Raw genomic sequence first — 13,302 nt, forward strand, 5'->3', positions numbered from 1 at the left:
ACGTCCAGCAGGTTGATGGTGCACTTCAGTGTTGTTGTGGTCAGTACTTTCTGCAAAAGATCTAATTTCCCTCTGAATTCAGTGCTAGGATTCAATCTGTGAATGTGTTCAGATTATAGCCCCCTCTGTTGTCAGAATGCAGGTCTCATTTTCAGAACACCTGTACCATTTGGAACCTCCGCCCCAACCTAAGAATGGTGAAGTCACTTAATAAATACCTGCATTCAGATAACAATAGTTAGACAGGTCTGGAATGAAGACAGTCGCTGAGGTGATCAATCACAAGTTGCATTACCAACTCCCACATGATGCCACTTTGGAGAGGGGACTAGGCAGAATTTTAAAACGATCAATAGTGAGGGGTGGCATTTTGCTGAGATGCACTCAAATTACTTGTAGAGATAGTATCAACTTTAATAACGGTTTTAAATCTACAGAGACATGACGTCAAAGTAGTTATGCTTTGCTGATAAAAGGATATATGTCGATGCTAAAGAATTCATAAACCGCAGCCCTCTGTTAAAGTAGGGCGAGGGGGTTTTGTCGTGGTGATATAATTTTCGATAAAGCACGTGGAACCTCCATAAAGTGAAAACAATATTATAGCCATTAAAAAGTACCTCCGCACTAAATTCTCCGCCCACAGTGTACACACTCCAGTTGACCTATTTGGTCCATGCAATCACATTCCATCTTCCACAGCTCCCGGGTGCCCACAGTCTCACATCTTCCTCCATGATTTCTTGTAACGAAGAGGCGCCGCGAATCATTCCTCGCTGGTTTGCACACTCCCATCCCATGTCCATATGTTTGTAAAGCACACAACCCAACCCTGCCATACTGCTCTAGTGCACACAAGTCAATCCCATTATACCTCTCTGGTGGGCGCAGACTCGTGCCTTGTCCTCACTTTCCTGGTGCAGATTCCTAAAACCATCTCTATACCTCACTGGTTCTCTTGGCCCCATATCATCCTAGCATGGTGGCATACACGGTTTTGTTTAATACCATCACGCCACCTGTGGTATCTATACCTCTCTGACCCTTCCTGGTGCATACCTTACTGCACACCACAACATTCCATCCGACCACAACCCTGGTGCACATAGCCAAATCCCCTACCATCGCCCTACTGCATACAGCCCAGTTCCATGCCAACCATGCTGCTGATGCACGCAGCCCCTTATCCATCTTACTAATCGCCCGCGCACACAGATTCCTCACACTCCAACATGCAGTGGTGCACATCATTCAGTAAGTTAGTCAATTCCTTAATTGCATAATTAATTAAAACCATTACAATGTGTGTACAAAAGCTTAAAATAAAATCAGGTTTTGTCTGATAAAAATATAGGCTGTAAAAAGTTGCTTCCACAGACATAAACAAGCTCAGAGATGTTCAACATGCTAAGCCACATTAAATAAGTGCCATAAGATATAATAAGGGGGCGCTAGAGGGCGCCGGGCAAGATGGCCGCACTCGTGTGAGGCTCCGCCGAGACCATTGAAAATCCGCACATTAATCCTGCTTTCCCCGGCGCCTTTACCCTGAACTCCGGCTGAGCTTGCTCCGCTAACATTGGGGGCCCCCCTGGAGCGCTCTGTGCCGTGTCTGAGACTGTGCTGTGGGTGCCTGGAGAGGTCCGATCCCGGGCCGGGACATCGAAGACTGCGGCCTCGGCTGGAGCGGAGTGGAGGTCCCGCTGTGGTCCGGATCCTTGTCCCCGCTGCTGCCTGAGACATCAGCGCTTCGGAAGAGGCGCTTGTATCTGCGGAGGCGGTGTAGCGGAGGCGGCGGCGGAGGCTGCCTGGAGCGGCATCGGAGCACCGGACGGCCTGGACTCGGCCCTGCTGGTCTCGGTGAGTGGGGCGGGGCGCTACGCGAGCCTGGGGCTGCGGAGGTGGTGCTGGGCCGCGATAGCCCGCGTCGCGCGAGCTTGGGCCGGGGGGGGCTGGGGAAGGGTCGGCTGAGGAGCGGAGTGGCTGGGGTGGACTAGCACTACAGCGGGGCCACGACCTGGGCTGCAGGGGAGCATTCTCTCTGCTACGTACATTTCACTGAGTGGCCTGCTGCAGTGAGCTGCTGGCCGGCGACTCGCCCGCCATCTTGGACCTTCTTCTCTCCTGCCTGCTGATCATCGCGCTTCTCCAGCGCTGCCTATCCTGACCTTCGGTGCTGCCGGGGAGAGGACCTGGTCCCGGAGACCTTCTCAAAGTGGCCACTCCGTCCCTTTGGGTTCTGCATATACTCACGCTGCATAGCTGCACAGGGGTCGACTTGGCGCGCTTTGCCCGCCGGGGTTGCTGAGCCGCTTGGAAATAGACTGAAAGTGCCTGTGGGGCCTGTCCCTGGGCCTGCTGCAGTTTTGAGCGCATTATCGGGAGCCTTTGCCCTACATAGCTGTGCCTTTGACCGCGCTGCTCTTGATCGCAGACATGGGCAGAACCGAGAGAAACCAGCCTAAAATCAACTTTGAGGCGAAAAAGACTGCGCACACATCCTCCCAGGCGCCTGCGGACCCTGACCCGGCTGGGGCTGTTGGGGGTACGCCTAATCTGGAATCCACACTGGTGGCTATGCAGAAGACTCTACAATCTATTGAAGGTACCATGGAGTCAGTAAATCACCGGCTTGACCACATGGCGACGCAATTCGACCGTCAAAACGAGCGGATGGGAGAGGTAGAACAGCGAGTTTCCGCCACGGAAGATGGCCTGGCCACGGTCTCGTCCAAAGTGTTTAATATGGAAAGAGTGCTGGCGGTCATACAGGCAAAGAATGAGGAGTTAGAAGGGAGGTCCAGGAGGAACAACGTTCGCGTCACGGGCTTGCCAGAGTCCACAAACGTGGGGCGCATGGAGGACTACATGGAGCGTATGATCATCGACATCTTTGGGGCGGACCAGCTGTCTCGGGTCTTTATTGTAGAGCGGGCGCATCGGTCTCTGGCTAAGAGGCCTCCGTCGGGAGCACCACCGCGGCCTATCGTGGCTAGGATCCTGAACTACAGGGACCGGGACACTATTCTACGGCTTGCCAGGGAAAAGGGCTCCATAGAATACCAGGGTAACAAACTGGAGTTTTACCCCGACTTCACCATGGCAGTGCAGACTGCACGTAAAGAATTCGCTACGGTAAAACAGTTGCTGAGGGCCGAGACCATAGCTTATGCCATGTTGTACCCTGCGCGCCTTAGGATAGGGCCGCCTTCAGATAACAAGATCTTCTCTTCGCCAAAGGCAGCCATGGACTATGCTAAGAAGCTGAAAAAACGTGCTAAAGAACCGGCTGGGCGTCATGAAGGTGATGATGAAAGACTGGACGACGTAGCCTGAATTGCATTGCACTGTTAGCTGTGGTGATGGATGGACTGCGGAGTATTGCGTTGGGTCGCCTCTGTTATGGCGCATTTATTACTTGCTGTGAGCTGGCCGGGCGTTTTAGCTCCTGATTCACTTTGTACTGTTGCTCTACATGATGCGGGAGGGGGGATGCCCCAACTAACGCTGCCCTGCTGATAACGACATGTAGCTTCAATGGGGCTCTCCTCCAGGTGACCTTGGCTGAACGTGGCCCGATTGAGCTCTATGTGACTAAACGCCAGATGAGGTGGCATTTCATGGTACAGGTGCTGCTCTGGTGGGCATGGACGTCTCCGGGGGCGCCCAGAGCAATGTACTGTTATTTGATTACCAAAATGTTTAATGCTTTGACCGGGGGTATGGGTGGAGGGGTTGGGGTTGAGGTTAACGGCAATGGTCTACGCTCTCGCCGGTTCTGGCGAGAGTGGTGCGCCACTACGCCCCCGGATATGGGAGCTCCCCAAATGTGGCTGTTTGCATTGTTGGGGGTTGTAAAGGGGGGGGACATGGGGAGGCTTTGGCAAATTGGGGGTGCTGAAGTGGGCGGTGGGTTGGGGGACGGGGAGTTGGACTCTGTTGGGATGTTGTTGATTTTCCTGGTTAAGGGGACTGAGTCTAAAGGGTCCACGGGCAATGATTGGGACTTCAGATGGGGATTTGGGATCTCGAACAGTGTCATTGGTGTTGTCTCCGGGTTGGTGAGCCTTGAGGTCTGGTCTAGTGGGTGGGGGCTGCCGAGGAAGAACTTACTGTTGGGTTGCTTTTACCTTTGGCGATATGGATAGGGGAGGTACTCTCACGTGTGTTACATGGAATGTGCGAGGACTTAATAAGCCGCAGAAAACTCGACGAATGCTTGCCTTTCTAAACAGACATGGTGTACAGGTGGCGTTTCTGCAGGAGACGCATCTCAGGGGTAAAGCGGCCGAGATGGTGGGCAGACAGTGGGCAGGGGCGAGGTGGGCCACGGCGTATTCTTCCTATGCCCGTGGGGTAATGATTCTCATTAAAAAGAATGTCCCGTTTGAGGTGCTGCACGAGGAGGTGGACCAGGATGGTAGATATATTGTCGTGCAGGGTAAATTGTGCGGCACATTGATCACTCTTCTAAATGTCTATGGCCCTAATATTGATGACCCTGATTTCTTCGTTACACTCTGGAACAAGCTGTATAGCCTACCACCATCAGCCCTACTCTGTGGGGGGGACTGGAATGTTACGTTAGACTCTGAGTTGGACAAGAGGCATGACCGGCCATATGAGCGTAAGAGAGCGGCGGATGCGGTGTGCGAGGGTATGACTGGGCTGCGACTTTTGGATGTTTGGCGCTTGCGGAATCCTGGCAGGCGAGAGGGCACTTGCTACACATCTGCGCATGATACGTGGTCGAGATTGGATTATTGGTTGTTGACCCGAGATGTGAGTGGATGGGTGCTGAATACAGAACATCTGCCCCGCACGATTTCCGACCATGCCCCTGTCACTTTGAAGCTGCAGATACCTACGCATGCCCCTGCTCCATTTTCTTGGCGACTCTCCCCTGGAGTGTTAACTGATCAGGTTTTGTGTGAACGTCTGCGGCAGATAGTTGAGGAGTTCTTTGTGAATAATGTGGGCTCTGTCAACAGTATGAGCACAGTGTGGGAGGCCTTTAAGGTCTCAGTGAGGGGTGCGTGTATTGGGTTGCGATCCGGGGTTCTCACGTCCATCAGGGACTCTATGTCCAAACTAGAGAGGGAGTTGCTGGCTCTAGAGCGCCGACTGGAGGAGGGGGGGGAAGTCGCGTTGCTAGCGGAAGTTAGGGCGAAGGTCACAGAATATAATGACTTGGCGGACCAGGAGGTGAAATTTCTGTCCAAACGTGCTACAGCCAGGTATTATGGAGAGGGGGGCAGGCCGGGTAAGGGCCTTGCTGATCGGATTAGAGAACCCTGGGCAAGACACTGCACAGTGTTAGAAGTTGAAGATCAGGGGGAAGTGGTGACTACAACGGATGGTATACTTGCTTGTTTTTCGAGACATTATGCGCAGCTCTATGAGCACAGGGAAACGGCGGAAGAGGAAGAAGTAACGCGATACTTGGAGGATGTGGCGTTGGTGTGGCTCTCCAGGGGTCAACAGGAATTTCTGATGCATCACGTTACTGCGGCTGAGTTTAGAGATGCAATTGCGGCCCTCCCAAATGGGAAGGCGGCTGGCACAGATGGCTTGCCCGCCGAATTCTATAAAACATATGCAGATTTGCTAATTCCGCAGTTGGCAATGGTCCTGGAAGAAGCTTTTGAATGCGGACGGCTTCCGGGGACTATGAGGGAGGCGCTCTTGGTGGCGCTCCCTAAGCCGGGGAAGCCTCTGAATAGGTGCGATTCATACCGTCCCCTCTCACTCATGAATACTGATGTCAAAATAATTGCCAAAGTGTTAGCCACAAGGCTACGTCTCCTCCTGCCGGTTATGGTACTACCGGATCAATCAGGGTTTATCCCTCTCCGGTCCACCACTCACAACCTGAGGACCCTATTTGCCGTCCTACATCTCCTTAAGCCAGAGCTAGCAGCGGTGGCGGTCATGCTGGATGCCGCCAAGGCCTTTGACTCGGTAGCATGGAAATATATGATGGCCGTTCTGCATCGGATGGGGGTGCCTTTCTTCTTCACGTCACTAATTTCCCTGTTGTATACTGCGCCCACGGCGAGAGTTAGGGTCAATGGTCATGTCTCTTCCTCCTTTCCGATTCAGAGGGGAACGAGGCAGGGTTGCCCCCTTTCGCCTCTGCTTTTTGCCATCATGATGGAGCCACTGGCCTGTGTCTTGCGGCAGAGATATGCGGAAGCAGCATTGAAGTTCCCTCTCCGATCGTTGGCTGTGTCGATGTACGCTGACGACATGGTCCTATATGTCCGGGATCCGGCGCTCCACCTGGAAAACATTCTCAGAGAGTTCATTAAATTTGGCCGTCACTCGGGACTGACCATAAATTGGGACAAGTCTGTGGTGCTGCCTCTCACGGATGTCACTAATCCGGTCCCACTGGAGTTCCCGCTGGAATGGGCGGCGGAGTCGGTTAGATACCTGGGTGTTTGGGTGCATAGGGATTCTCAAGAAGTCATACGGGCCAACTACGGCGTTGCCATCTCCAAATTAGAGGACCAGGTGGCGAGATGGACTCGTCTCCCTCTGACCCTGGCTGACCGTGTGTCTTTGATCAAAATGGTAGTTCTACCAAAATTTCTCTATCTCTTCACAAACATTCCAGTCCCGCTGAGGTCACACTTCTTTGCGAGACTAAGATCCCTTTTGATATCGCTCACCTGGGCTGGCAAAAAACCAAGGGTGAATTGGGAGGTGCTGATCAAGCCCTACGATCTGGGAGGGTTCGCCCTGCCGGATATGAGACTTTACTATCTTTGCGCACAGGCACACTTTGCGAGTTACTGGATCGCTGCTCCACCATACACCCCGCACGTAGCTCTGGAAGCGAGCGCGGTTCTGCCGTATCCACTTAGGGCTATGATCGTAAATAAGCACTCGGTGTTTGAGAAAGGGGAGATCGATACTGTGCGGCTCACGGCGACTGCATGGGACAGCCTGGGTAAACGAGCTGGCAGATTACCGCTGTATGCCCCGGCTATGCCACTGCTTTATCACTCGGATATCTCCGTAACAGGCGAACCTGGAGGGCTACAGATCCTGCGGGAGGCTGGATTACAGACTATGGGGGACCTCTTTCCGGGAGCATCGTTTCTCACATCTCGGGAGATGACGACCCGCTCGTCGAATGCTACTATGTCCACCTTTGTGTATGTCAGGCTTCGGGCAGCCGTGCGTGACTTATACCCAATGTATCCGGAGGAACCGATGGCCCTGGGAGCCTTGCAGTTGTTATATACGGCCAAGGACAGGACTAAATTACTATCTAAACTATATAAGGCTGCGCAGGAGGACGAGGGTGGAGGGGCGACCCTGGCTAGAGCGAGGTGGGATAGGAGTCTCCCGGAACCGCTAAGCGATGAGGATTGGAATGAGTGTTGTGCTATGACCGGGGGGTATGTGATCAATGGCAACTTCCGTCTTCTGCATTATAAATTTCTACAACAGTGGTACTATACGCCGGCTCAACTGGTACGTTACGGGCTCAGGTCAACTGCTCAATGTGTACGGTGTGGAGGTGAAGACGCTGACTTTGTACACCTGGCCTGGGGATGCTCACGCGTCTACGATTTTTGGAAGGAGGTGACTGAAAGGCTGACTGTCATGGTTTCGACTGAGGTAAAGCTGGATGTGCGCCTGTGCCTTTTGGGCATTGCTTCTGGGGTGGCTGCGACATCGCGGCGGCTGGTGGTGCTGGCGCTGCAATTGGCCAGGAGGAGGGTCGCTATGGTCTGGGGTGGGAGGAGAGCGCCAGAGGTGCAACTGTGGCTGAAGGATATGGCCTATTGCAGAGACCAATTGAACTGTTATTATGATGAATTACCCACGACCTCTCGCCCGAGGGATGTGTGGGCTCCGTTTACACTTTATATGTTGTCCTTAGCAGACACCGACAGCGACGAGAGTGTGACTGCTGCTCTGTTGGACTGTGAGGATGGAGATGCCTGAGACGTTACTATGATTGACCTGTATTTGGTGAAGGGAGACTGTGCGGGGGACACAACAGGGGGAATGTCATGGACTGCTTAGACTGGCATGGAAATATTCACTTCCCTAGCCTCGCTCCTGCCTATGGTTGGTTACAAGAAAGGAGTGAAGGTTCCCTTCCTTGGGGATGCAATGTTGCACATTAGTTATGTTGGCTGCCCTGTTACACTATGGCTACTGGACTTGGACTACTCTCTGAACCCAGGATAAGGAGGGGGGGGAGGGGTTGGGTGTTGTTGATGTTACTTTTCTTTATGCAAAAATAAAAATTAGACCGAGATCACATGGGGGCGACACGGCCGCACTCTAAGGGTGTGCTGTAAATATTGCATCTGGATCAACTGTTGTGCCTTCATGAGCCGAAACTTCTGGACTCCCGTAATGGTGTTGATGGCGTATAATATCAGGCTCGTATGATGTGTGTGGTGCACCGATTGCGGCCGGCCCCAGCAGTGGGTTGTAGGCACACCGCTGTGTATATGTACAATGTGCAATAAAGGTCTTCCAAAAAAAATAAAAAAAAAAATAAAAAATAAAAAAAATAAGATATAATAAAAGTTTAAGGGTAGAGTCAGGGCTAGAACCAGATCATTGGTGTGCAAATATGTCAAGGCTGTCAGACTATACATATAATGCATATTGTCTTAAACGCAAGATAAATATAACTTAATTTAAATAAGTCCCGTGAAAATGTGGGAGTAATCGACAGTACCTGAGGATAGATGTCTACTCAAACCTGCAAACAATTGTTTAAATGTGCAAAACAGTGCTTAAAGTGCATGTGATCTAGAAGCCATAAAGTGAATTGTTGTCTACTCATGAACTAGACAAATAGCTAAAAAACAAACCATTTAAAAGTTCCATCTGAACAGATATTATAAGTCAATCATTCAAATCTTAAAATTCAATCATTTTTGGTGAATTAGTTAGGGCGGTGATCAGACTTGTCAGTGTCTTTAAGTAATACTTGTTAACAGGCTGATGTATTTGCCAAATTTTGCCAAGTAGCACGGCTCCACTTAGTTAAAAAACACATGTGCGGCCTCTTTGCAGGTTTGCGTCCCACGTGTGAGGAACAAGGGTTTTGACAAGGTACGACGGGCATTCAAGAGCGCAGGGCAGCAGCACAAAAGCTGGTTAGATTTTCCTTCTGGTATCTACAAAGTCTGCACTTAACTATCATGGCAAAGTAGTGCCATTTTGGGTTCATCTATTTAGTCTGTAAGCACATCAACCTTGCAGCCATGATTTGTTTTGAACATGACTTTCCAATCGCGTGCCGAAGGTATGGATATGGTCTCAGATACATCGGTTCGTGGGTGTCACATGAGGTGGCCACTGCTGCAAATGCTGGAGTACTCTTTGATTTTAATTTTGCCAACTCAGATAGCATTGACTGCGTTTTTATCTGCCTGTTAAGGACACATCAATCCTTTCCCTTCGTACCATATCTCACTGGTGCATACAGCCACACCCATCCTACGATGTGCCTTCTGTAAACATCCACTCCCATCCTACCAGCCTGGTGCACAGAACCCCTTTTGCATCGTACCCTACCTCACTGATGCATAAAGCAATCAGCGCTCTCTGATCCTACCATACCCCTAGTGCACACATTCTACAGTGCCCCTCGTGCAAACGACCTTCTACATTGGATCTGGTTCACAGAGCCTAACTGCAGCACACAGCCCCATTACAAACGACCATACCGCCATGGTGCACACAGCCCGATCCCATCCTACCGCACCTCAGGGAAGCACGCAGCCTCATCTCGACGAACCGTCCCTTTCTGATGCACGGATCACCCTTTCATCCTACCACACTTGCATGCAACCTAATGACACCCAACCATGCTTCCCTGGTTCATGCAGCACCATTTCATACTACCATCCCTGGTGCACACTGCCTCATTCGACTATACCCATATTTCCTTTTAGGGGGAGCCACGTTCCACCCTCCACACCTGCCTGCTTCAGGTAGCTACTAATGAGCACATAACATAACCTTCTTGTGCAGGACCAGCCGAAATCCCCCCGGCATCATCTCTTTCTCCACTGGCCCACCCTCTACAAGCTTTACCTCTTCCCTGAAAGTACCTCTCCTTGTAATTCACCAACTTGAGCCCCCACACCCGCTGCACCCGTATGGGCTCAACTTGCCCTCATTATGGGTCACTGCCAGCAGGAAAACCACTCCACAGACCCTCCATTTTGCATCCTCTCGCTAGAGGGTGCCACCCTCTGCCATGCCCCCTGGCAGCATGCCCTTCCCCACGTTTTGGAGGTCGCACTGCCATTGAGCCAGTCTCCAGCTGTTGCTCCAGCACCCTATAAACATCAACCCTTGCCCCCCGGCTCCATACCACAGCGGCGGTGGTGAGAAGGCATGCCGTGGTGTAGGCGCGGGTCACCGCTGGAATCTGCATGTACTCCTGGGCTAAGCCCTGATAGGCCATGGCGGAGGCAGCAGCGGCCACCCAGGCCTGCTGCTAGGGTCCCTCGAATCCGCTGCTCCGGTCCCTTAATTCAGGAACAGGACAGTACAGATCTTTGCATGCTAACACAAACACCCCGCCCCTGTCCCGGCATCTCAGCAGCCAGCCAATGGCAGGGCTAGCTTGTGTGTCTGTCCAGTGACAGACAGCGTCTTTCTAACAAACCAGCGGACCTGCCGAACGCTCGAAACCCGCCCCAAGGACTCGGGACGGCGGGATCGGAACACCCCCAGCGATTCACTTTTACGTTACGTAAAACCATTGGCTGCAGGCGGACCCGCTGTTCATTGGACCACATATATAACTGATGAGCATTCAGACCAATAGTAGTGAGCTCTAGGCTTACGCAAAAGTATAGAGGCTGCACGGTGCTCCAATGACCATTCAATGCGTCAGGTGGAGGCGTGCCGACGTCTCGCCACTTCTGTTGTTGTTTTGCGGGCTGAAAGTCCACGTGTCTGTTTGAGAGGTGGCGGGGCAGCTGTCAAACCAGAAGTACGCGGACCAATAGGAGGAGCCCACGCCAGATTTCGGCTGTAATTGGGTACTGCAGATAACGGCAAAGGAAGACCTAACATGCTTTCGTTAACTTCAGGAGAGGCAATGTGATTGGTTAGTAGCTTTAGTAACTGTGTAAGTTACTTAAATATTGCACAAAAAAAATCTAGACGATGCAGGTAGGGACTCCAGGTTGTCTTAAGGTTCTTGCCCAATCGTCGCCAGTGTAATAAAGTCGGTTCCAGAGACAGGAAAGCAGATTTAAGGAGATTTATTGTAGAGCATAGAAAATCAGTTCATAACAGTAAACCTGGGTCGTAACTGTCATCCCATGGAATCCGGAACACAGCAGTGTTCCTGATTCCAGGCATGACACAATAACACCACAAACACCCAGCTGGACGCTACAACCAATGCTGACATGGTTAGCATTATTTTATTGGAACCAATAGGGACATATTACAACACTTTATAATGTAAACAAAGTGTACTGGTGGCACAAAGAGTCGCTGTTGAGATTAGTAAATCCATGAAACGTTGCACTTTTAAAAAGTGTTTATTAAAGTATTGAGCTTGGGAGAAGAAACAACCCACAACCGCTCATTCTGGTGCTCTCGTTGTAACTGTCCAAGTAAACAGTTTGAGCAGGGCAGACGAGCAGCCAGAACGTGGAGTGGACATTAAATGAAAACAGCGCCCGAGGACAGGCGCAAGGGGAAGACAAGTTGTTCTTAAAGGGACAAGAACAGCTTGTCATTACAACATCACCCCTTTAGTTTTGACGAAAAAAAAATATTGTAACATTACAATTAATTCATAACGTAATACAAATCACAGAATGTACAATATTAATAAATAAATAAATAGAAATAAAAAGTTGAACTGAGAAATCACATGAACCCCTTCTGTGCTCCCGTCAGGATTACTCCCTCCCCCGTGCTGCGGTTGGCCAACGGCCGAGGCAGCCCCGCCCACCCTTTAGAACGCCCGCACCACGGCCGAAAAACCGCCGCTGTTAAGGCGTTAAAGAATAATCTCTAAATCTTTGAGGAAGAGAAACATTTCAAGGCAATCTATGAGAAGTCACCGGAAACAAACAATCATCAGGTAATGACTGCAAGTTGGAGGTACCACTTTGGATTCAATAGTTGGAGAAGCGACATGAGGAAAATCATTGATACAAACACCCTCATTAATATGAACATCACCATCCAATGAAGAAGGGACAGGTTTGTCAAAACAGAAGTCCATACCAGAATTTTTTCCATAAAACCCTGATATACAAACACCTCTTTTCTTTGCAGATGTAATTTTTAAAGCTTGATCAGCTGTAATTCTCACCAGATTTCTCCTGTTCCACCACCCTCTATCTGTGAGAAGTTGGCCTGATATATGATTCCGACTAGTTCTAGTGATCACCTTGTATCAGTCCAAACAGCCCTTATGGTGATTGGTTGTAAGTCAACCTTATAGACCAGCTATCCTAATGGTAGCATGGACAAAGCAGTCTTAGGCTAAACTCTTTTGGCATGTGAAGCCAGCTGTTTTACCACATATAACCCCTTGAATACCAAGTGAAAGGACACCACACAGGTTGTTATGAAAATAAACAAGATATTTATTAACTACCATACACATCTGAACTCTTTATGAGATCAGAGGGCTAAGCACAGGACAATCTCTTAGGAAAAATACGTTTAAGTTGCACAAATTACAATGGTGCCCAAGGGGCAAGACAAACCCTATACTAAGTAAGTGGAATGTGAAAGTCGATAAAAGGAATGGAGCTGTCCAGAGGCTGTAGGATCGCTGGGACCACGCTATACTAACTCTAGGTAGGTAATAGGAGGCACACGGAACGCATGTGCAGAGTGTGAACTCACACGCGAGATGCGTAACAGTGTCTATGGCGGCCGTTCGTTCAGATATCTGGCTGCTAAATGCTGGAACGAGCTCCCACTTGAGATCCGCATGAAACCCTCTGAAATCAGGTTTCGGGGAAAACTTAAAACGTTTCTTTTTCCAAGTACTTAATCCCCATCTTCATCTATGAATTGGTGTACCCGTGCTCCCTTCTCTGGCATCTTTTCAGTATTCAGCGCGGGCACACTCTGTTTCTGAGTAACCAGGCGCTTTACAAATGGCTTTAAATTAAATTAAATTATGGACAGTACAGTTCAAGAAAAAGGTGAGTACTGACAATCCTGACTAAGTAGAACTAAAACGACTGTGGAACTGGACACTAGGAGAGTCAAGCTACCCTTGAGCACCGAAATGCTTGTGTTACCTCATCCAAAAGCTGCGGGTGC

General features: G+C 50.4%; 1 protein-coding gene across 2 annotated transcripts in view; it reads right to left on the reverse strand.

Moving 5' to 3' along the window:
* The window catches only part of DERL3 (derlin 3), a 76,652-nt gene extending 66,062 nt beyond the window's left edge, over nt 1–10,590 (reverse strand). Inside the window, exon 1 of one of the 2 annotated variants that reach the window (XM_086942749.1) lies at nt 10,364–10,590. In XM_086942749.1, coding sequence (XP_086798875.1) covers nt 10,364–10,456 — 93 coding nt within the window. In that variant the 5' untranslated portion in view covers nt 10,457–10,590. The remainder of the gene's footprint in view (nt 1–10,363) is intronic. The other variant, XM_086942748.1, reaches the window with a different exon arrangement.
* Nucleotides 10,591–13,302: the final 2,712 nt, after the last annotated feature.

The sequence above is a fragment of the Lissotriton vulgaris genome, chromosome 11, assembly GCF_964263255.1.
Source record: "Lissotriton vulgaris chromosome 11, aLisVul1.2, whole genome shotgun sequence".
Taxonomy (NCBI): domain Eukaryota; kingdom Metazoa; phylum Chordata; class Amphibia; order Caudata; family Salamandridae; genus Lissotriton; species Lissotriton vulgaris.